The sequence below is a fragment of the Galdieria sulphuraria genome, assembly GCF_000341285.1.
Source record: "Galdieria sulphuraria unplaced genomic scaffold scaf_2, whole genome shotgun sequence".
In the NCBI taxonomy this organism is placed as follows: domain Eukaryota; phylum Rhodophyta; class Bangiophyceae; order Galdieriales; family Galdieriaceae; genus Galdieria; species Galdieria sulphuraria.
Genome location: NW_005178473.1, coordinates 245,268 through 262,190, shown reverse-complemented (window position 1 = coordinate 262,190; position 16,923 = coordinate 245,268). Strand labels below are relative to the sequence as shown.

General features: G+C 38.8%; 10 protein-coding genes across 10 annotated transcripts; 5 read left to right on the top strand and 5 right to left on the bottom strand.

Moving 5' to 3' along the window:
- Window positions 1-216: 216 nt before the first annotated feature.
- Window positions 217-828, bottom strand: Gasu_05220 (prefoldin alpha subunit). Its single transcript, XM_005708900.1, has 2 exons — window positions 754-828; window positions 217-704 (listed from the first exon to the last, which is right to left on the bottom strand). The coding sequence occupies exons 1-2, from the start codon at window positions 757-759 to the stop codon at window positions 276-278; spliced, it is 435 nt and encodes a 144-aa protein (XP_005708957.1). The 5' UTR covers window positions 760-828; the 3' UTR covers window positions 217-275.
- A 290-nt stretch (window positions 829-1,118) lies between these two features.
- Window positions 1,119-2,340, top strand: Gasu_05210 (ribosomal protein S1-like protein). Its single transcript, XM_005708899.1, has one exon. The coding sequence runs from the start codon at window positions 1,158-1,160 to the stop codon at window positions 2,091-2,093; it is 936 nt and encodes a 311-aa protein (XP_005708956.1). The 5' UTR covers window positions 1,119-1,157; the 3' UTR covers window positions 2,094-2,340.
- A 67-nt stretch (window positions 2,341-2,407) lies between these two features.
- Window positions 2,408-3,088, bottom strand: Gasu_05200 (uncharacterized protein). Its single transcript, XM_005708898.1, has 4 exons — window positions 2,849-3,088; window positions 2,737-2,799; window positions 2,552-2,681; window positions 2,408-2,502 (listed from the first exon to the last, which is right to left on the bottom strand). Exons 1-4 carry the CDS (start codon window positions 3,015-3,017, stop codon window positions 2,484-2,486), a joined length of 381 nt encoding a protein of 126 aa, XP_005708955.1. The 5' UTR covers window positions 3,018-3,088; the 3' UTR covers window positions 2,408-2,483.
- A 120-nt stretch (window positions 3,089-3,208) lies between these two features.
- Window positions 3,209-4,595, top strand: Gasu_05190 (RNA recognition motif (RRM)-containing protein). Its single transcript, XM_005708897.1, has one exon. The coding sequence runs from the start codon at window positions 3,307-3,309 to the stop codon at window positions 4,348-4,350; it is 1,044 nt and encodes a 347-aa protein (XP_005708954.1). The 5' UTR covers window positions 3,209-3,306; the 3' UTR covers window positions 4,351-4,595.
- Window positions 4,596-4,608: 13 nt separating this feature from the next.
- On the top strand, window positions 4,609-6,403 carry Gasu_05180 (argininosuccinate lyase). Its single transcript, XM_005708896.1, has 5 exons — window positions 4,609-4,786; window positions 4,833-5,592; window positions 5,669-5,924; window positions 5,973-6,162; window positions 6,212-6,403. The coding sequence occupies exons 1-5, from the start codon at window positions 4,748-4,750 to the stop codon at window positions 6,341-6,343; spliced, it is 1,377 nt and encodes a 458-aa protein (XP_005708953.1). The 5' UTR covers window positions 4,609-4,747; the 3' UTR covers window positions 6,344-6,403.
- A 4-nt stretch (window positions 6,404-6,407) lies between these two features.
- Gasu_05170 (protein-L-isoaspartate(D-aspartate) O-methyltransferase) lies at window positions 6,408-8,198 on the bottom strand. Its single transcript, XM_005708895.1, has 5 exons — window positions 7,698-8,198; window positions 7,557-7,646; window positions 6,765-7,505; window positions 6,549-6,711; window positions 6,408-6,489 (listed from the first exon to the last, which is right to left on the bottom strand). Exons 1-5 carry the CDS (start codon window positions 8,130-8,132, stop codon window positions 6,458-6,460), a joined length of 1,461 nt encoding a protein of 486 aa, XP_005708952.1. The 5' UTR covers window positions 8,133-8,198; the 3' UTR covers window positions 6,408-6,457.
- Window positions 8,199-8,208: 10 nt separating this feature from the next.
- On the top strand, window positions 8,209-10,133 carry Gasu_05160 (uncharacterized protein). Its single transcript, XM_005708894.1, has 4 exons — window positions 8,209-8,997; window positions 9,052-9,515; window positions 9,567-10,059; window positions 10,107-10,133. The coding sequence occupies exons 1-4, from the start codon at window positions 8,218-8,220 to the stop codon at window positions 10,107-10,109; spliced, it is 1,740 nt and encodes a 579-aa protein (XP_005708951.1). The 5' UTR covers window positions 8,209-8,217; the 3' UTR covers window positions 10,110-10,133.
- A 64-nt stretch (window positions 10,134-10,197) lies between these two features.
- On the bottom strand, window positions 10,198-11,928 carry Gasu_05150 (capsular polysaccharide biosynthesis protein-like protein). Its single transcript, XM_005708893.1, has 2 exons — window positions 10,887-11,928; window positions 10,198-10,842 (listed from the first exon to the last, which is right to left on the bottom strand). The coding sequence occupies exons 1-2, from the start codon at window positions 11,899-11,901 to the stop codon at window positions 10,223-10,225; spliced, it is 1,635 nt and encodes a 544-aa protein (XP_005708950.1). The 5' UTR covers window positions 11,902-11,928; the 3' UTR covers window positions 10,198-10,222.
- A 14-nt stretch (window positions 11,929-11,942) lies between these two features.
- Gasu_05140 (AP endonuclease 2) lies at window positions 11,943-13,968 on the bottom strand. The gene is made up of 2 exons (XM_005708892.1): window positions 13,818-13,968; window positions 11,943-13,770 (listed from the first exon to the last, which is right to left on the bottom strand). Exons 1-2 carry the CDS (start codon window positions 13,903-13,905, stop codon window positions 12,326-12,328), a joined length of 1,533 nt encoding a protein of 510 aa, XP_005708949.1. The 5' UTR covers window positions 13,906-13,968; the 3' UTR covers window positions 11,943-12,325.
- A 20-nt stretch (window positions 13,969-13,988) lies between these two features.
- Gasu_05130 (ubiquitin-protein ligase) lies at window positions 13,989-16,899 on the top strand. Its single transcript, XM_005708891.1, has 3 exons — window positions 13,989-14,174; window positions 14,228-14,309; window positions 14,358-16,899. Exons 1-3 carry the CDS (start codon window positions 14,001-14,003, stop codon window positions 16,517-16,519), a joined length of 2,418 nt encoding a protein of 805 aa, XP_005708948.1. The 5' UTR covers window positions 13,989-14,000; the 3' UTR covers window positions 16,520-16,899.
- Window positions 16,900-16,923: the final 24 nt, after the last annotated feature.

Genomic DNA, 16,923 nt, shown 5'->3' with positions numbered 1-16,923 from the left:
ATCATTGCTTGTTTTGAATTTTTTCATTCAGTCTTAGTATTCTGATTCATTGGGAAATAATTGTCAAAAGACTAGGGTTTTCACTTGTTGTTATCCACTCTTTGGCATCTCATAGTGTATTGCAAACTGTGAAGATTGACTTTACAGTATTTGTAACGAGTGAAATTCGGAGAAATTTTTTGAATAGTTACTGAGAACAATGAACAAAAATTTTCCTAAACAATCAATTGATTTATGAATGTAGCTCGGAAGCTGCTTTGCGAAAACTTTTGACTTTAACTCGTCGCTTGAACAAGTTTCTCTCGAAGTGCCACTGATACATACTCGTGTTGCTCCTGTTTACTTGATAGTAACTGCTGTAGTTTCTCAACTTCCTTTTTTACCGATGACAATCGCCTTTTGAGGTAATCTTCCGCCTTTTCCAGTGAGCTTTTGACATAATAGCCTGTTCCAACGTCAACAAGAACGTTCTTTGTATCCTTCAAACTTCCGGGGACATAAAGGGAACTGGTAAGTGGGACCATCACTTGAGAACCTTCAGATTTGTAAGAAAGAGAGTCTAAACATTGCAGACTGCGTTGTAAACGGCTAACTGCCACGTTGAGAGTGCGTAGACTATTCCTCAAATGTTCCAGTTCTTGTTCCATTCTATCATACAAAATCTGAAGTTGCTCCTTTGTCAGTTCAGAGATAGGAATTTGTCTCTAAATACTATGATAAAACAAATAACCGCTATCGCATTACCTCACTTACCTCCATATCCACCAATGACGACAAGACGAAATTTCGTTTCCATTTGAAGAAGAGTAGTTTACCCTTCAAACGATAGGAAACAATATCTATTGATTGAAAAGACTGATAAGAATAACAAACAGAGAACAAAGGGATTTGTTAGAACTTTCTAAGAAACCATTTTGAAATACTGAACACTGGCGTTTAAAATTTTTATACAAGAAGATGAGAGGTACTGCAAGATTTTTTTGAGAGAGGAGAACGATATTCGGTTGGTCTACTAAACGAAACAATATTTCTGTCAAAAAATAAAGCAAAAATGTTAAACACTTACTTCTAAAACGATCATCTTTTTGTTTCTTTTCTTTCATGCGAGTCAAATGCATCAACTATAATTGACCTTTATTCTCTTCAATAATTCTGTCATGTTTTGTAGGTCAACGCTTATGGCTAGACGCAGTTTTGCGACGTGGATGAAACCAAAGTTGAGAAAGAAAATTTTCGCAAAGCCAGAGAAGCCTCCAGTAGAAGAAACTCTTAGTATTTCTAGTGTTGATACAGAAAATGAGGCCAAACCCGACTCGTTTCTTTCCTTGTTTAAGAAGAGTGCCTTTTGCAAGCCTATCCACGAAGGCGCTGTAATAAAGGGTAATATTGTTGGTTCCAACTATGACTTGTTGGGACCGGATCGAGTGAGAACCGTAGACTTTGGTTTAAAGGGTGAAACTCCTTTGACTATCGAAGAGATTCCCGGAAACTCCCTCGTTGGAAGCACCATCTATGTGCCTCTTATCAGGATGGAGAATGAATTTGCTGAACCGGAAGTAGACTATTCAGGTCTGGTTACTTTTCCAAAATCCTTGGCAGACCGCTGCCAGTTGCTCTTATATCCTGGTTCAGACTCCGATTCCAAGAAATCTTTGCGTCTTGCGTTTGGTAGAGTTTCAAAGATATCCTCGGGTAGTATTTCAGTGAGAGTTCTCGGTTTTGACTTCAATGTGTCACAGGCCCATTTTATTTCATTTGAAAAACCTTCAGTAGGTTCTCAGATCCCCTTAATGATATACAACTTGTCGGCTCGAACTTTATTTTCGAATACAAGTAATGTGAATGACTTGAATCTATTGCCAGAAGATATTCATTTGGAATTGACTGGTCGAGCATCACCATATGCTGCACATGTTCTTCTTTTATCTTATCTTGCATATCCTGGAGCATTTAGTCACTTTTCAAAGGAAGGATTTCAGATATCTCCCAAGGAAAGGTTTGTTTATCTAAGACAGCTATCAAGAATATTAGAAGGATCATCTTCTCCTTTGAATCGTTCTTCAAGAAGCCCAAGAGGTTCAACATTCTTTTGAAGAGTTTCTGGATAAGAAATGAGTTGACGCTCGATCCACTTCTTAAACCCCTTTCTTTTAGTTGTGATAATAATAATAATAACAATGAATAATCAAAGTATCTTTTCGAGGCTGTTCTCTTTTATATTCGCTCAATGGTGAAACTTTTCTTGTAGTTGTGACAATTTTTTCTGGTAGAATATGTAATGAGAGCAGACTATATCAAGTTACTTGCAGAGGTGCTTCAAATAAAGGGTACGTAGTAGCAACTTGGTTACTTATCGTGCATTGAGTTGTTAAGCAAGAGAGAATCTTGCCAAAGGAAATAAAACAATATTGGACAATTCAACCGGATAAACTACGCAACTTTATGTAAAGGCAAAGTTCAAAAAACGTCACAAACACAGGAACTTAAACGACAGTTTGGCTCCTTTTCGGTAATATATGATCATAAAGACGAGTGTATAAAAGTTACTTACTGCAAAGCTTCCTGTTCTCTGGCGATAAGCTGGTGAAATTTGTCCGACTTTGCAACCCAAATCTGAATGCGAGCCTTTGGAATAGCCCAACGACGTTCACCAGGTCTCTCCTCCAACGAGGTACGTATTTCTATTCACAGTTATTCACTTTCACTGCTCAATGCGGGTGGTGTACTAAGACCTACTTTTGATAACCACGTATTCTCTGTTTTTCAGAATTTCTGCGACTGTTACGGCGGGGGTGACAGCTGTTTGCGCGAAGTTAATACATATCTGTAAGACGTCAACCTTACTCACCCAAACCCAAACCACTCAACTCCACTTCATCTTCAGCTTGTAAAAATTTCTTCGTAAGGTTTACAAAGAAGCTGACAGATTTGGCTTCCCTTGACACTTGAATTCTATTTTTGGGCCTGTTTTCAGTGTCAAGTGTTGCAGGAATACCGTTATCTGTAGGTCTACGCATGTTCAATTTTCCGTCGTTCGATATAAGAAAATCCACTTAATGGCCGTTGGATGACGTAAAATTTCTCAAGTCTTCCAAACCATTGTCATATGTTGATGATGTACAAACTCGAGAGTCAAAAGTTTGTTTTAAAAGAAGAATGGATTCTTTGAAGAGTGTTTAATAAGTAACAAATATCAGGAACAAAAACTATTTCTTTCCCTTCAAATGATAGTCATTAATAAGGGTTTGTCATATCAAACGGAATCGAATAGAAACCCTAAAATCCCATTTCCCTTTTTGTATCATCATGTCCTGCTATCATCATTATTGGAGTTCAATACACTTGCATCGTCACTTGCCTGCGACTTGCTTTGTTGACTCTTGGAGTTTCTCCCACAAGAAAACCAAAGAAAGTATATTCAGAAGGAAGCAAAAGTTTCTTGGGGTAGGATTTTATAACTTGTTCTATTCTAGAGTATGTCACTGGAAAAATGGTCTCGTTCACACTGGAAGGAAAGAGAATAACTTCCCGGGGATTCTTTACAACAACTCGCAACACTATCGTAAAACAAATATGATGACTGAAACTTTCATTCAATGTCCCGAATGTGGAACTATATATTCTGTTCAAGTCGAAGAACTGGAGTCACAAAGGGCGGTCAGATGTGGAGATTGTTTGCATGAATGGCTAGCGACAGAAGACGATTTACTGGAAATAGATCCTGTTTACGTAAACTCTCTTCTCCTTGAACGTGAAGAACAAATCAAGGAAAACGGTTCTTTTGGGAAGTGGCAAGTTGAGAAGGACTCGAAAGTTTTGAGCTCGCTTCAAGACGCGGATAGTACAGAAGCTTTACAAGGCGAAGACTTGAAAAAAAAAGCAGCACAAAGCCGAAAAAGAGAAGGAGAAAAAGTTCTTTTTGTGGGTAACTTGAGTTACAAGGCTTCGGAGAAAGATCTATTCAGGGTTTTCTCATCCTGTGGCCAGGTTTTTGACGTACGCATTCCCCGAAACCATTCAAAAGTCCATCGAGGTTTTGCGTTTATTAGAATGAATCTCACAGGAGCCTCGACAGCCTTACAAAGTCTTCAAGGTGCCAACATCGTTGGTCGTCCGATAGTTCTTAGTGAGAGCATTACACAAGAGAAAACAAGTCAACAAGAAGAAGAAAATGAGGAAAGCAACCATGAAAGGACTGAAACCAGTCTAGACGACGAAGTTCTAGAGGAAGACTGGGACACGGACTTTGGACCTGATGAACAACTATTAGGACAAGAAGCATACTCCAATGGGTTGAGGTTTTATCTCAGAGGAAGCACTCCAAGGAAAAGTCCAAACGGAAAAAATTAAGTATTTTATGTCTATGTTGTACGAAGGCGCCAATTGGCAGTCCCACCAAAGTCTGCAGAAGTTTTCAACTGAATGACTCTACTGTCCTCCAAGAGTGCTCCTGTTCGATAAAACTAATAACACAGAATATCAACAGAAAATTATCCACGAACGGAACTAGAGTTTGCCTGACTTTGGGTTTCAACTTTTTTCTTCTTTCTCAACTTTGCCGTATCTGTGGGATCAATAAATAGAGTGACTTTTTTCTTTGGATCTAGAGATAACCACGCCATCTTTGAAGTAATGGTGGAGCCGTCGGGAAACACTATTTTTACCAAGTTGCAAGCGGGCAAAAAACCTCGCCAGACCCTTTTCATTTCGTCGTCACAACGGAAATTACAAAAAGTTGACTTTGGCTATGTGGAGTGGTCGATTTACAGCAGAGCCACATGAGTTGGTAGGTAGAAACTTCCTTATGAAGATTTAATAAACTGTTTTTTTAGCTTACAAAATTTTCAGAGTCAGTATCATTCGACTGGAGACTTTATCGTCATGACATAGCTGCTAGCATAGCACACGCCAGGATGTTGGGAAAGCAAGGGATCGTTCCCAAAGAAGAAGTTGAACAGATAGAGGAAGGACTGGAGAATATTAGAAAACGCATAGATGAAGGAAGCTTTGAGTTCTCAACAAAATTAGAAGATATCCATATGAACATTGAGAAGGCTCTTACTGATTTGATCGGAGAAGCTGGTGCTCGGTTACATTCTGGAAGAAGTCGAAATGACCAAATTGCTACCGACATTCGTTTATTCGTAAGAGAGGAGATTGACCAAATAAGTTTGTTGGTGGAAGGGGTACAGAAAGAACTGGTAAAGCTTTCTGCCGAACATACGGAAACTATATTTCCAGGATATACTCACTTGCAACATGCCCAACCTGTCATTTTTGCTCATCATCTTTTGGCGTATGTTGAAATGTTTGAAAGAGACAAAGAGAGACTTTCCGATTGTAAGAAGAGACTCAATATTTTGCCGCTTGGTTCGGCTGCCCTCGCTGGAACTACTTTGCCTTTAGACAGAGAATATGTTGCCAAGATTTTGGGCTTTGATGATATTTCTAGAAACAGTATGGACGCCGTGAGTGACAGAGACTTTATATTGGAGTTTTTGTCGTGCATCGGTATCATGTCTATGCACATTTCGAGATTCTCAGAGGATGTTATATTTTGGTTCTCACAGGAAGTGTCATTTATTGAAATTGGTTAGTTGAAGTATCTTCAATACTCATGCAAAGATGAATATATATATATGTAAATTAACTTGAACAATAATTTTAGGAGACCAGTTTTGTACAGGCAGTAGTCTAATGCCTCAAAAGAAGAACCCTGACATCTTGGAATTGGCAAGAGGAAGATCTGGACAGATAATCGGAAGTCTAGTCTCACTTTTAGTCGTCATGAAAGGACTTCCTCTGTGTTATAATCGCGATATTCAAGAAGATAAGATACCTTTGATGAATTCTATCGACGTTATAAAGGGAGTATTAGCAGTTGTGGCTCCAATGATTTCTTCCATCACTGCTAACCAATCCAAGTAAGTTTAGGTCTTATATTTAGGAAATTACTAATTTTGCTGTGAAAGGATGCTTGCTGCAGCCAGTGATCCTGCATTAATGGCAACCGATTTGGCTGAGTGGCTTGTGAGAAGGAATGTTCCATTTCGTCTTGCACATCATCGGGTTGGAAAATTGGTTGGTTATTGTAGGGAACGCAACATTCCGTTGAACCAATGTTCTTTCGAAGAACTAAAGTCATGTATTCCTGAGGCAGATGTGAGCTGCACATTTTTTTGTCATTCCGCAATTGACAATATTTTTTTAGGAGACTTGTTTGGAACTTTGGGATCCGAAGAAAAGTGTTTCATCCAGGGATATCTTTGGTGGAACTGCGCCCAATCGCATACGGCAACAGTTAGAATTTTGGAATTCAAAGGAGTTCATGAGGGAACATTGAACACTTCGTATGGTCATAAACAGACAAGCCATTCTCTACAAAATTTACAAGTCAAATAAGCTAGTCAAATAAGTATACGTGTCATACGCTTCTTCCAAGACAAAGTCCACCAATTCAGGGTCTATCTCTTTCCAACTGTCTGTCATCTTAATAGAGTTGAAGTTACGAAGAATATGACTTGCCAGATAAGTCTTGAGGTTCTTACACGCATAGTGATGAGCAATAGCCAGTACATAAGCCACGTCATTAGGAGCTGCCAAAGCACGCTTCCTTAGCTGTTCTTCACAAAGATAACTAAAGCCTTCTGGTATATCATAAAAACGCGAACATTCCAAAGCTTGAATACAGTTGTTGTTATCAATGTATGCCTAGGAAGCAAAAAGGCAGTAGAAAGCCATAAATCAATCTATTGAAATACTACCTTATCCGTGTAAATATATCGCAAACATTCCCTAAAAACACTCCACGGAAACTCTGTGGGAATATGGACGGTCGTGTTTTTCGAATCTTTCATCTGAGACTGAAAAAGTGCACGGAAATGTCCACTCCTAGCAGATAAGACAAACTTATGTGATGGTATTTCAATTGTTTCGTTGCAGCTATTTGAATCATCTAGAACCAGCAATGAGATGTCGCTACGTTCAGAAGACATGAACAAACTTTCAACATCTTGGAAGCCTAAAGCAGATTCAAAACTTGAAATTGGTTGCTGCAACTGAAATCTTGAGGACATTCTCTTTCGATATCGCTCTCGAAGGATGTCGTATTTGGAAGGAATCACTAGATTTCCAAAGCGAACATCTGCTACCGCTTCTTTACTATATTGGACAGAATCTGTTGAGCTCTCCTTCCTCTTTATTACATAAAGCTTATCTCCGATGGGACAGATCATTAGGCCTCCTGGCTGCAACAACTTTACAATATCATTTAAATAGGCTACTGGACACGTCGCACCACAATATACTCGATTATATGCGTTAGTGTGGATTTCTTCCTCAAGAAAGAACACATTCGACACTATGATTTCTATTTCTGCCGCGTTCTGTGCAAACTCAGGACGGGAAAACCTTGCAAGCTCAACATTCTTTCTGCAATGTTCTGCAATCTCGCGAGATAGCTCAATACCACGTACAAGACCAGAACCACCAGCCATAAAAGCCAACTAAGATTCCTAGGATTCAGCATTACTTTTCTATCAAAAGGCAATTCTTACCAAACAAGTTAGATGACCAGAACCACAACCAATATCCAATATTCTATCACCTTCTTCAATCTTCAAGTGTTCAAGTGCAACAGCATACATCTATTCAGACTCTGTTAGGACTTTCTCAAAACAACAGTAGAGGTCCTTTACCTCGGGAGCTGAAATATTGAAGCCAAGTTCCTCGACTCGCAGGGGATAATTGTCAAAAGCTTGGCTTTTTTGGTTCTCAGGCACAAACAAATCTCTTGGAAGTACTTGAAAAGCATGTTCTACCTTCTTTGACGATATGCTACCGTTCCTCTTCAAATACTGAACGAGTTCTTCGTTGCTTTGGGGACTTTCACCTCCTAAAAAGGCCCTTAAAACATTCGGGTTATTATTAGTCACTAATGTTAGCAAATGCCTCAAGGAAATTCTCTCCGGAAACTCAGAGGGTGCATCATCACTTCCTTCACTCTCAGGTGAATGTTGACCCGCGACACTTTCCCCTACAGAACGTTGCGAAAAACTTGCCTCTGAGTTTGTAGCAGATTGCTCTGATCCTTGAAACCTATCTTCGCCCTCACCACTATACTGGTGGTCCATAATAAAGTGTCCACCTCAACAGTCTCTCTTGTGTAAAAATGAACAATTTAGACAATATGACGAATTGTCACTGTTGAAGCGTTTTATGGAGTCCTCCCGAGTCTTGGAAACTTTGAATGGATTCCGTAAACAAGCTGTTACGGAAGAAGACTTTTTGAGTTGTACAAAACATTTTTTGAAGATCTTGGAAGATCCAAAGACAGAAACTTGGCCTGAAGAATCGTCTGTTGTAGTTGTTGAAGCTCTTAAAGTGTGTATAAATAACGACATCTCTGCAGGCGTAGCTGAAGTATTTGCTCTCGAATTGCTGGGACCTTGTTTAAGAATTTTAGCAACACAGCCAAGAACCAGCAAATTGTCTGAGAAGGTGTTTTCTCTCTGTCGTTGTTGCGTCTCACGTGGCAAGCCCAAAGAACTTTTCATAGTTGTTCTTGACGAAGTTGTGAACCTCCAAAATATTGCTAAAAACTTTTTTTCGAGAGTCTTTCCAATTTTTTTACTAGTCTGTATTGACTTTCTACGAGAGTGTCAAGCTATATTTCCTTCGGATATTGAAAGCATCTTGAAGGTGATTGATATTGCATGGAACAATAAGCTTTCCAATGACATTGGTTCAGATCCCCATTTGTTGTATGAAGAAGAAAGAGATTGTAGTCATTTTTTAGAGAATAGCTTTATGAATGTATGCATGTTGTCTTTTTCTGTTCTTAATCTCCTGAAAGATTCCGTCATGAAACCCAAACTCGATAGATTTCGTGTCAGCACAACAGTTAGATGTCAGCTAGTACTTGTTATATTGGATCTCATCAAGTGGGTATCGATTTTCTTCACAGACGTATCAATATTTGGCACTGCAGGGAAAGAGGTAACCATCCCAAGTCAGTTCTAAGCAGGTTGTATTGAACGTCATTGTTTTTAGAACCTTAATCAACAAGAATTATGGAAATATAGTATTTCTCTTGTAACTTTGTTACGAGAATTATCCATTTGTCGTCGTACTCAGATCCTGAGCTTATGCATGCTCCCGGAAGAGACAATCTTTCAAGAAATCTTCAAGCTTCAGTCTAGTTTGGTTTCCACAGGATATATAGCAGAAATGGTTGAAGAATTCAAAGAGAAGCCATGTTCATTTCTTTCCGCAGGTTGTTATTTATTCTTGTCGTTAAAGTCTTCGCCTTTTGAAGACGATTGTTTTCTTGATTCCAAATGCAAGCTAGACTTGTATTTGGCACCTATTGCAGCTTTGTTCGAGTCGAAGTGGTCCGCTCACAAAGTCATGGCCCTATGGCTCTGTAAAGAAACAGTTTCAAACACTGTGATTGGTTTCAGAGGAAATCAAGTGCTACGACTTTTGCAAAAAGCCAAGTATCGTTGTCATCTCAGGTAAGAGAGTAGTTATTTGACTTGGCAGCTTTTATTTAACAGATTTCTTAGTGAGAATATTTCAGTGCACGATTCCTCACTTTTGATGATATTTACTCTTCTTTTGCAGTATCTCGACAAAACAGCTTATCATAACAGAGCTTCATATGAAGTCATAAATACCTGTATTCATTGTTTGCCAGACCCTTTTATAAAGTGGCAAGTTGTGTATTTTTGTCTCATGATGTCGACCACGGTAGGCATAAAAGCACAATTGCTTCATGAAATGAAAGAGGCGATGTTGAAAATGGAAGATGATATTGATGCAACGAGAGCCCTTGTAGCGTCTTCGACTTGTTTCGAGGCTACAGAGAATCAGTACAGGTTGTGGAGCTGGCTGTCAGATTTCTTGTTTGCCAATTTCCTCGCTCCCCGTATGAGTTTTTTGGAAGATTTGCCTTTAGTTTCCAGTGCCATTCATATCTTGGCATTTATCATCTGGAGACTAAAACGACAGGAAAATGTCGCAAAGTGCAAAGAGAATTTGGAATGTAGAGCAAAAGGTGTAAGAATCTTACTCAGTAGGATAGTAGATGAACTTTATGCTCCTAGTAGGAGTCCTAGGCCTGACCTTTCCTTTAACATACCTGAAGAGATGAGGAACCGAATTTGTAATGAAAGTTTGCTTTGTCTCTCCTTGCTCGATCAAGTGTTACTCAGTTAAAGTTTTATAAAGATTTGAAGGAAGAATGTGGGAAACATGATGTCCTGAACTGATTTTTAGCACCTGCAATGTAGGATATTGATTTTTCAATGATGTTTCCTATTCCTTGTAGATCTTCCTGAGTAATACTCAGATTTGCTCTATCACGATAGAAAACTTTCCTTTTCTCATCTAGTACTTTGCATGCTTCAGGATTCATACAAGGAGACTCAGGAAATGGGGTGACATTACGTAGTTGCCATGAGAAATATTTGAGTCCAGAATTGCCTCCTTCACGATACATGTCGTGAGTAAACCGCGGTGGAAAGATTTCTATCAAAACTGCACATGGAGCCATAAAAATGCAATTAGTTAAATGTGCTCCATGTAAACTGATAACAATGGAAGTGGAAGAAAATAATTGTAAATTTTCTTTAACTAAAAGTTGATCTGGCGTAATCGAATAATAAGAATATCCATGTTGCCTTGTCAAGTCCTCAAAAAAATGATTGAGAGTAACTTCACTTGAGTAAGAAAACGACCGACGCCTCCCTTCCCGTTTGATATAAATAAGACTGCGTTGCAATTCACTTGGAGGTTTCATGTGCAGATATTCGTACCATTTTATTCTAAAGTTTATAGCATCTGATGCAGAATAAGTATTCAATGGACACAGCATTGCTACTTACCTTTTGGAACTGCTGGAATAGTTGTTTTTCCAGCACTCGATTTGTCCATAGAAGTTGTTTGTACTGTAGGAGATGAAAAAAACTTGCCTTTAAGTAGTCCCAGAAGGAAAACTTTTTCAAAGCAGATGGTTTTATCCGCCTTTCGGAAACAGTCTGAAGAGTCTTCTACGTAGAATTCTCTTTTTTCGTTATCAATTTGATGCAACTCGGAAGAAACTGTGTATTTAGATGGATAGTCAAACAAATCCTCCGGGAAATCTCTACCGTAAAGAACACTTCCAATTAAATGTTTTTGCCATTTTCGATGATTTTGATAAGATTTGGTTAATAGATTTCGAACTAGCTCTGATTCTCGAATGAAAATGGATGTAAACGAGTTCGTTGGACAGTAAACGTCGGTATTTTCCAGAAAATGAAAGTAAAGCATCAGACGACCTGTGAAATGAGCGATATTTGTACAACTCCTATCAAACACTTGAAAAACTGTAGGTCTCTTAAACCAAGTTACTGCGCCATTAAAGGACTCCTGTTCTAGCCATTGTTTGGAATAGAAGGAAACATTGGGCAGCTTAGACTCTCGCAACAATGTTTCTAAAGAAGCTTTTTTGCCTACCGTCTGTGTTTGCGAAGAGTGTCTTACGTTGATTGGGGAGTCTCCAACGAGGATCCAGTTACCTTTGTGATAGCATAAAGGTTCCACTGCGGCTAGGCTACCTTTGGAAGAGGGAAGTACGAAAATTTCTACTCTAGGATCTCTTTTGAAGGGTTGATATGTTGAAATCTCAAACTCGGAAGAATGTTCTAGGATATCAGGAGCTCTTTGTGCACTCCAAGAACTCCCTCTTTTTAGAAGCCGTTGAGTAGATTTGGAGTAGTCACTCTCACTTCTCTTATGTGTCACTAGTGGGGGACAAATAAAGGACGCCGTTATTGAGAATAATGAAATGAGAATAATGTAGAATTTGTATTTACGAACCAACACACTTCGAGCTGCAAAGCCTTTCCAATTGACCATTCTAAAGAGAATGTCCCATCAAAAGACGCGGGTTTTTTTAATTTGGAATTTTTTGTTTTATTAAAAAAGAAAACTCGTCGATTGTTTCTTACATTTGGAACATACCTACGAATTCTAACAAAAAATGGGAAGGATTTTTGAAGATATTTAAAGTAACTGTATTCACTTTACTATTTTCTCATTCTCTGTCGTAATGAGTGTTGAAACACAAAATTTGGTTATCATCAAGTTGCTCTGCGATCTTATTTTGTAAATTGTGACTCGGAGTTTCTCATGTGATTGCATCTCTTTTCAGAAATGCCGCATTTTGTTCCAAAGTTTTCCTATAGCCTTCTATTAACACATGGAAATCAACCAGGCACACAATTTTAACAAACTGCCTCAACAAAGACTTGTTAAGAAATAAAATTACATCGATCAATGGTCAACTACGAGTGTCTCGATTGTCATACCACAAAAAAAAGTTGCAACGACCCTCTACTCCTTTACCTATCGGCCTTCCACAAACATAAAACTTTCTTCCGAGATTGGCACCCTTCTTCTTAACAGTTCTCAGTAAACATGGTTCGTTATGCCCGGAACAAAGAGGAACTTTTTGAAGATTGTGAAAAAGTTTTCTCCAATCTTCCTTTGCTTTCTGATACTTGGTGACATGAAAGCAATTTTCTGAGCCACTCACGGTGGAAGAATACTCTCTATTTGAAAACGTATCCATCTCGATAGATGTTGACTTTTCAAAATTCCTCTTTGTTGGTAGTCGGATTGTATCATCATACTTGCCCTCTTGGGAATGTCCCTCTTCTGATGTTGATGTGTCACTTTTCATGGTAATACAAGTTCTATTGAAAGCTGTGGCTTCCACAAAGTGAGGTCGCATCTCCACTATTTTGTTAGACTTATCATGTATAGATATTTTCATCATATCCTTCAAACTTTGCTGAGATCCAAGTAGATCAGGAAAGTGTTGACAACAAAATGGTGGTAAACGCTCAACATGTAAAGACTCGGCTGATAAAGAAACTATACTACGAAATTCAATATAAACAGGACAATGATCGCTACCATAAATATCATTAAAAATGTCACAATTGGTGATGAAGTTCTCAACAAAAGCTCTATTGGCCAATATGTAGTCGATTCTCGTTCCAAAATTTGTCTTTCTTGCACCCGTCTGATTGTTCCAACAAGTATATGCATCCAACCTTTCTGGATGGAAGTAGCGAAAAACATCCACCAAAGGACCCTCAGAACTACAAATCACATTGAAAAGTTGTCGACAAGAATCCGATTCAAATAAACTGCCTCGTGGCTTATTCTGGAAGATCCCTTCCGGATCACAGTGATCAATCCTTTCACGTGCACAGTTAAAGTCGCCACAGACAACAACGTTCTTTCCACCTTCAAGCACCATTTTGATTCTTTTCAATAACCTTTCAATAAAAATATACTTATATTCAAAGGTTTCATCGCTACTATCAAAAGGTACGTAAACATTAAAGAGAATAAAGAATGGAAATTCGACTATTACACAGCGGCCTTCCTTGTCTAGTTTCGTTAACAGTTCACTGTTCTCTGTGGTCTCAAAATGGTAACCCACAGAGTATGCGGTTTCTCTCCAAATAGGAATTTCTCTCTGATTACAAAACCAAGAACGACTTGGATTCCAAGCGAGGCATTCTGCAGGGAGAAAGCCACTGATTCCTTCCTCCGCCTTGAGGAGTGGACAATGGGATTGACAAAAGGTAGAAACACCAGAATAACCTTCGTTTGTCTTACAAATTGAAAGAAAGCAGTTCCAATCTCTAGTAGATATACTCCACTGTGCCAATTTTCTCCTAGAAATTTTAGTTTCTTGAAGACAAAGGATATCTAACCACTTCAATATCACTGAAGCTCAATGAAGTTAAGAATTTTACCTGGACTCGTCCGATATACAAAGTCTGCAAAGTAGCCTTTTCTAAATAAGGATTCTAAACCATTTACGTTCCAAGTGCAAAGACGCATAGGAAAGATACATCCAAAAGCACACACTTCAGCTCACAAAATCTTTGGAGCTTTCCAATCGCCCAAAGCCATCTTTTGGCTGCTTTTCTATACAAATGCAGTCCGATATTTGGGATCCTAAAGAAACTCATAATAGGTCAGAGAGTTTTGATCAGAACAAGGATTTTTGCGTAGATGTTCTCTATGGACCTTTGACTAGAGGTATCATTCAACGGATATGTGCTGCAGACACTCCTGAGGTTCCTCGAGAAGCCTCGTCTCAAGACAAGGTGAAAGCTTTCGACAGTTTAGAGCTGTCTGTTTTTTAACAACAAGTTTCTAGATCCGAAGAAAGAGAAAGAATTGTATTCGTTACCGCGATAAACCAGAGCTAAAAAAACGCGCAAGTTGTTCATTAGATACAGGTAGTCAACTACTGATTCTCTAGTTTACTACTCAAAACATGATTCAAGTCACTGAAACAAGAAAAAGTCGCAATTCAAGCTCTACGGGAAAACGTCAGAAGAAGCTTCGGTCGTGGATTCCTATCGAAGCTTTACCAGTGTTGTTGAATTCGGTAATGGAATCTATTCCTCAAGAGGAGAGAGCTGTATATGATCACAACAAAATTCAAGATTTCCTATTGAAAACTGTTTCGGAGTTTGGTCTTGGCAATTCCTCTATTGTTTCCAGTCAGTTATTTGATACTTGTCGTCAATATTTGTTGTCGCATATTTTGGGAAATCCTGCCTTTCACAGTAGTTTCCGACTAGACTTTCGATCACCAGTTTCTATCAGGTCTTACAAGCATTTCTTAATAAACACATCGAATACGAAGGATTTCACAAGTTGGAATATCGAAGGATATCATTGTAACCAGGAAACTGAAGAACGCATTACCGATAGTGCATCTGAACAGGATGTCTTAAATCTTCATCTCGGACCAAGAAGGCTTACCAGAACGTTGTACAACGTCCTAAGAAGTAAAAATGATGGAAGAAATGAACGAGTAAAGGAAACATCCAGAAAAGCCTCTTCATGTAGAAACGAATCGTTCTCTATTGCGAAATTAGATAATGAAGTGGAAGAGAAAGAAGACGAGCAAGATTTAGGCATATCCATTCAAGAGGATAGAGAATCAGCATTTTCATCTTTAGGACAACCGAAAGAATGTCGTCATATATCTCATCCTATTGTGAGATTCCTACCTATCTTGCATAGCTTCTTTCAGTATGATTCTAAAGACCAAAGCCATCATTCTAGTGACAAACAATTTGCCTCTGTTTATAGTAAGGCCTGTTTACTTGAAGTTTTAAACAAACTCCTTGAAAAGGATGCTGTCGTTCCTCGTGAAACTTTAATGAATTTTGACAATAGGAAAAGAATCGAAAGGAATATTCTTGAGCCTCAGTGGAATTTGAAAACCCAAAAGGGTCATTACGAGTCTCAAAAGTCGAACCTAACCTGCCCATATGAACTTGCTCGTAAGGACAGAATCTTACGCAATGAAGAAATTCTTCGTAGAATGACGAGAGATAAGTTGTCTCAGGAAAGCATAAAATGGTCTGAAATACAAGAATATGGTGAATTTTCTGAATATTCTGGAAAAGTTCCTTCTGTTCTTTTAGTAAACGAAGAAATGGAGAAACTACGCAAGTTTTTGCAAGGTTGGGGAATTTTCTGCGAGTTGCCTCTTTGGAACATGTTGACTGCATTCATTCATTTACTTGTGGAAGAACGTGACCAGAAAACATCACATAGTCCAAGTTTTTATGCGACAAGTCGAGACATTCGTCGAATGGAACGAGTTTTGGAATCTTGCTCAGAAAATGGACAGGTCCACGAAGCCGTTCGGAGATACATACGTATTTTACAGTCAACAGAATATAGAGAGAGACGAAATCTATTTACTCTATTCAGAGGTCCGTGGAATGATGAGAACAAAAATGCGATATTCTTTCAAGCGTGGGAGAAGTATGGAAACGGACGAGACGCCAATAAGCTAATTGCGATGGAAATGGGGTCCGACGTACATCCTAATCAAGTTGCCTATATGAAATCTCTTTATCCTGGCTGGCTACTATATAAACAAATGCTCTCTGGGACTTGCGTTGGGACTCAAGGTCAGGAGAACCCCAACTCTTCAGATTACCAACCAATATGTGCATTTTGTTTGGCACCCAACAACGACTTCGAAGATCTTCAAAGTGTTGCCAATTCCGCTTCTAATTCAAGAGAAGAAGACCTGGATTTAGGACCTTTCATAGGACCACTACGTTTCGCTGCCTTCAACTCTGTTATTTCGAGTTCTTGCTCCTCGTTCTCGAGCAACAGCGGCTACTTTGTGCATCGTCTTTGCGCCTTATGGGCTCCAGAAGTATTCGAGGCATATGATGGAACTTTGTTAAATATTGCACAGGCAATACAACGAGCCCGTCAGATCTTTTGTTGTTATTGTCGACGTAAAGGTGCTTCGTTAGGTTGCAAAGAATGCAAACGTTGTTATCATGCTCCCAAATGTGCACTCCTAGCGGGATGCTATTTAGACACAACAACCTTCCAGCTTCTTTGTCCCTTACATGCTCGTGTCGAAGCTGCAGTGGCTAAGAATTCAACCCAACATTTTTCAACATAAATAAATTTTTTATGTTGGCAAATATTGGATCGATGCGCCGTAGATTTTTGTGCTTTGTCGTAATAAAGTTTGTTGGAATACTAGCAACTCTATGAACTTTTTGCCTTTTCATTATGATATCATGTAACGCTATTCTGCGGTTATTGACTCCAATTAAATATAGCTCTTCACTTGAAACAAGTCCTTTATTTAGAATACAAGTGATGAAACTGCGTCCGTACCAGTCTGAAGAGTTCAAAACTGAAGAGTCGCAGTGTGCTGATGTATTCAATCACTTTAGGAACAAGTTCAAGGGCTATGACCTCAAAGAAGAGAGTGGAGTTTTTCGCCTCAGAGGCAAGGATTTGTTGATAACTTTGAATAAAGGTTATTTTTAGAAGCTTAATATGCACAGTTTTATAAGA

Coding starts and splice junctions, on each gene's coding strand:
- Gasu_05210 (XM_005708899.1), top strand. CDS start 1,158: ATGTTTTGTAGGTCAACGCTTATGGCTAGACGCAGTTTTGCGACGTGG.
- Gasu_05200 (XM_005708898.1), bottom strand. CDS start 3,017: ATGCGTAGACCTACAGATAACGGTATTCCTGCAACACTTGACACTGAA. Junction 2,800..2,848: donor GTTGAGTGGTTTGGGTTTGG/GTGAGTAAGGTT, acceptor TCGCGCAAACAG/CTGTCACCCCCGCCGTAACA. Junction 2,682..2,736: donor AGAATACGTGGTTATCAAAA/GTAGGTCTTAGT, acceptor AACTGTGAATAG/AAATACGTACCTCGTTGGAG.
- Gasu_05190 (XM_005708897.1), top strand. CDS start 3,307: ATGTCCTGCTATCATCATTATTGGAGTTCAATACACTTGCATCGTCAC.
- Gasu_05180 (XM_005708896.1), top strand. CDS start 4,748: ATGTGGAGTGGTCGATTTACAGCAGAGCCACATGAGTTG. Junction 5,925..5,972: donor ATCACTGCTAACCAATCCAA/GTAAGTTTAGGT, acceptor TTGCTGTGAAAG/GATGCTTGCTGCAGCCAGTG. Junction 6,163..6,211: donor CATGTATTCCTGAGGCAGAT/GTGAGCTGCACA, acceptor ATATTTTTTTAG/GAGACTTGTTTGGAACTTTG.
- Gasu_05170 (XM_005708895.1), bottom strand. CDS start 8,132: ATGGACCACCAGTATAGTGGTGAGGGCGAAGATAGGTTTCAAGGATCA. Junction 7,647..7,697: donor TCAATATTTCAGCTCCCGAG/GTAAAGGACCTC, acceptor GAGTCTGAATAG/ATGTATGCTGTTGCACTTGA. Junction 6,712..6,764: donor GATATATTTACACGGATAAG/GTAGTATTTCAA, acceptor TTTGCTTCCTAG/GCATACATTGATAACAACAA.
- Gasu_05160 (XM_005708894.1), top strand. CDS start 8,218: ATGGAGTCCTCCCGAGTCTTGGAAACTTTGAATGGATTCCGTAAACAA. Junction 8,998..9,051: donor TTGGCACTGCAGGGAAAGAG/GTAACCATCCCA, acceptor CATTGTTTTTAG/AACCTTAATCAACAAGAATT. Junction 9,516..9,566: donor AAGTATCGTTGTCATCTCAG/GTAAGAGAGTAG, acceptor CAGATTTCTTAG/TGAGAATATTTCAGTGCACG.
- Gasu_05150 (XM_005708893.1), bottom strand. CDS start 11,901: ATGGTCAATTGGAAAGGCTTTGCAGCTCGAAGTGTGTTGGTTCGTAAA. Junction 10,843..10,886: donor TATTCCAGCAGTTCCAAAAG/GTAAGTAGCAAT, acceptor ATTCTGCATCAG/ATGCTATAAACTTTAGAATA.
- Gasu_05140 (XM_005708892.1), bottom strand. CDS start 13,905: ATGCGTCTTTGCACTTGGAACGTAAATGGTTTAGAATCCTTATTTAGA. Junction 13,771..13,817: donor TGTATATCGGACGAGTCCAG/GTAAAATTCTTA, acceptor TGAAGTGGTTAG/ATATCCTTTGTCTTCAAGAA.
- Gasu_05130 (XM_005708891.1), top strand. CDS start 14,001: ATGCAGTCCGATATTTGGGATCCTAAAGAAACTCATAATAGGTCAGAG. Junction 14,175..14,227: donor AAGCCTCGTCTCAAGACAAG/GTGAAAGCTTTC, acceptor ACAAGTTTCTAG/ATCCGAAGAAAGAGAAAGAA. Junction 14,310..14,357: donor AAGTTGTTCATTAGATACAG/GTAGTCAACTAC, acceptor ACATGATTCAAG/TCACTGAAACAAGAAAAAGT.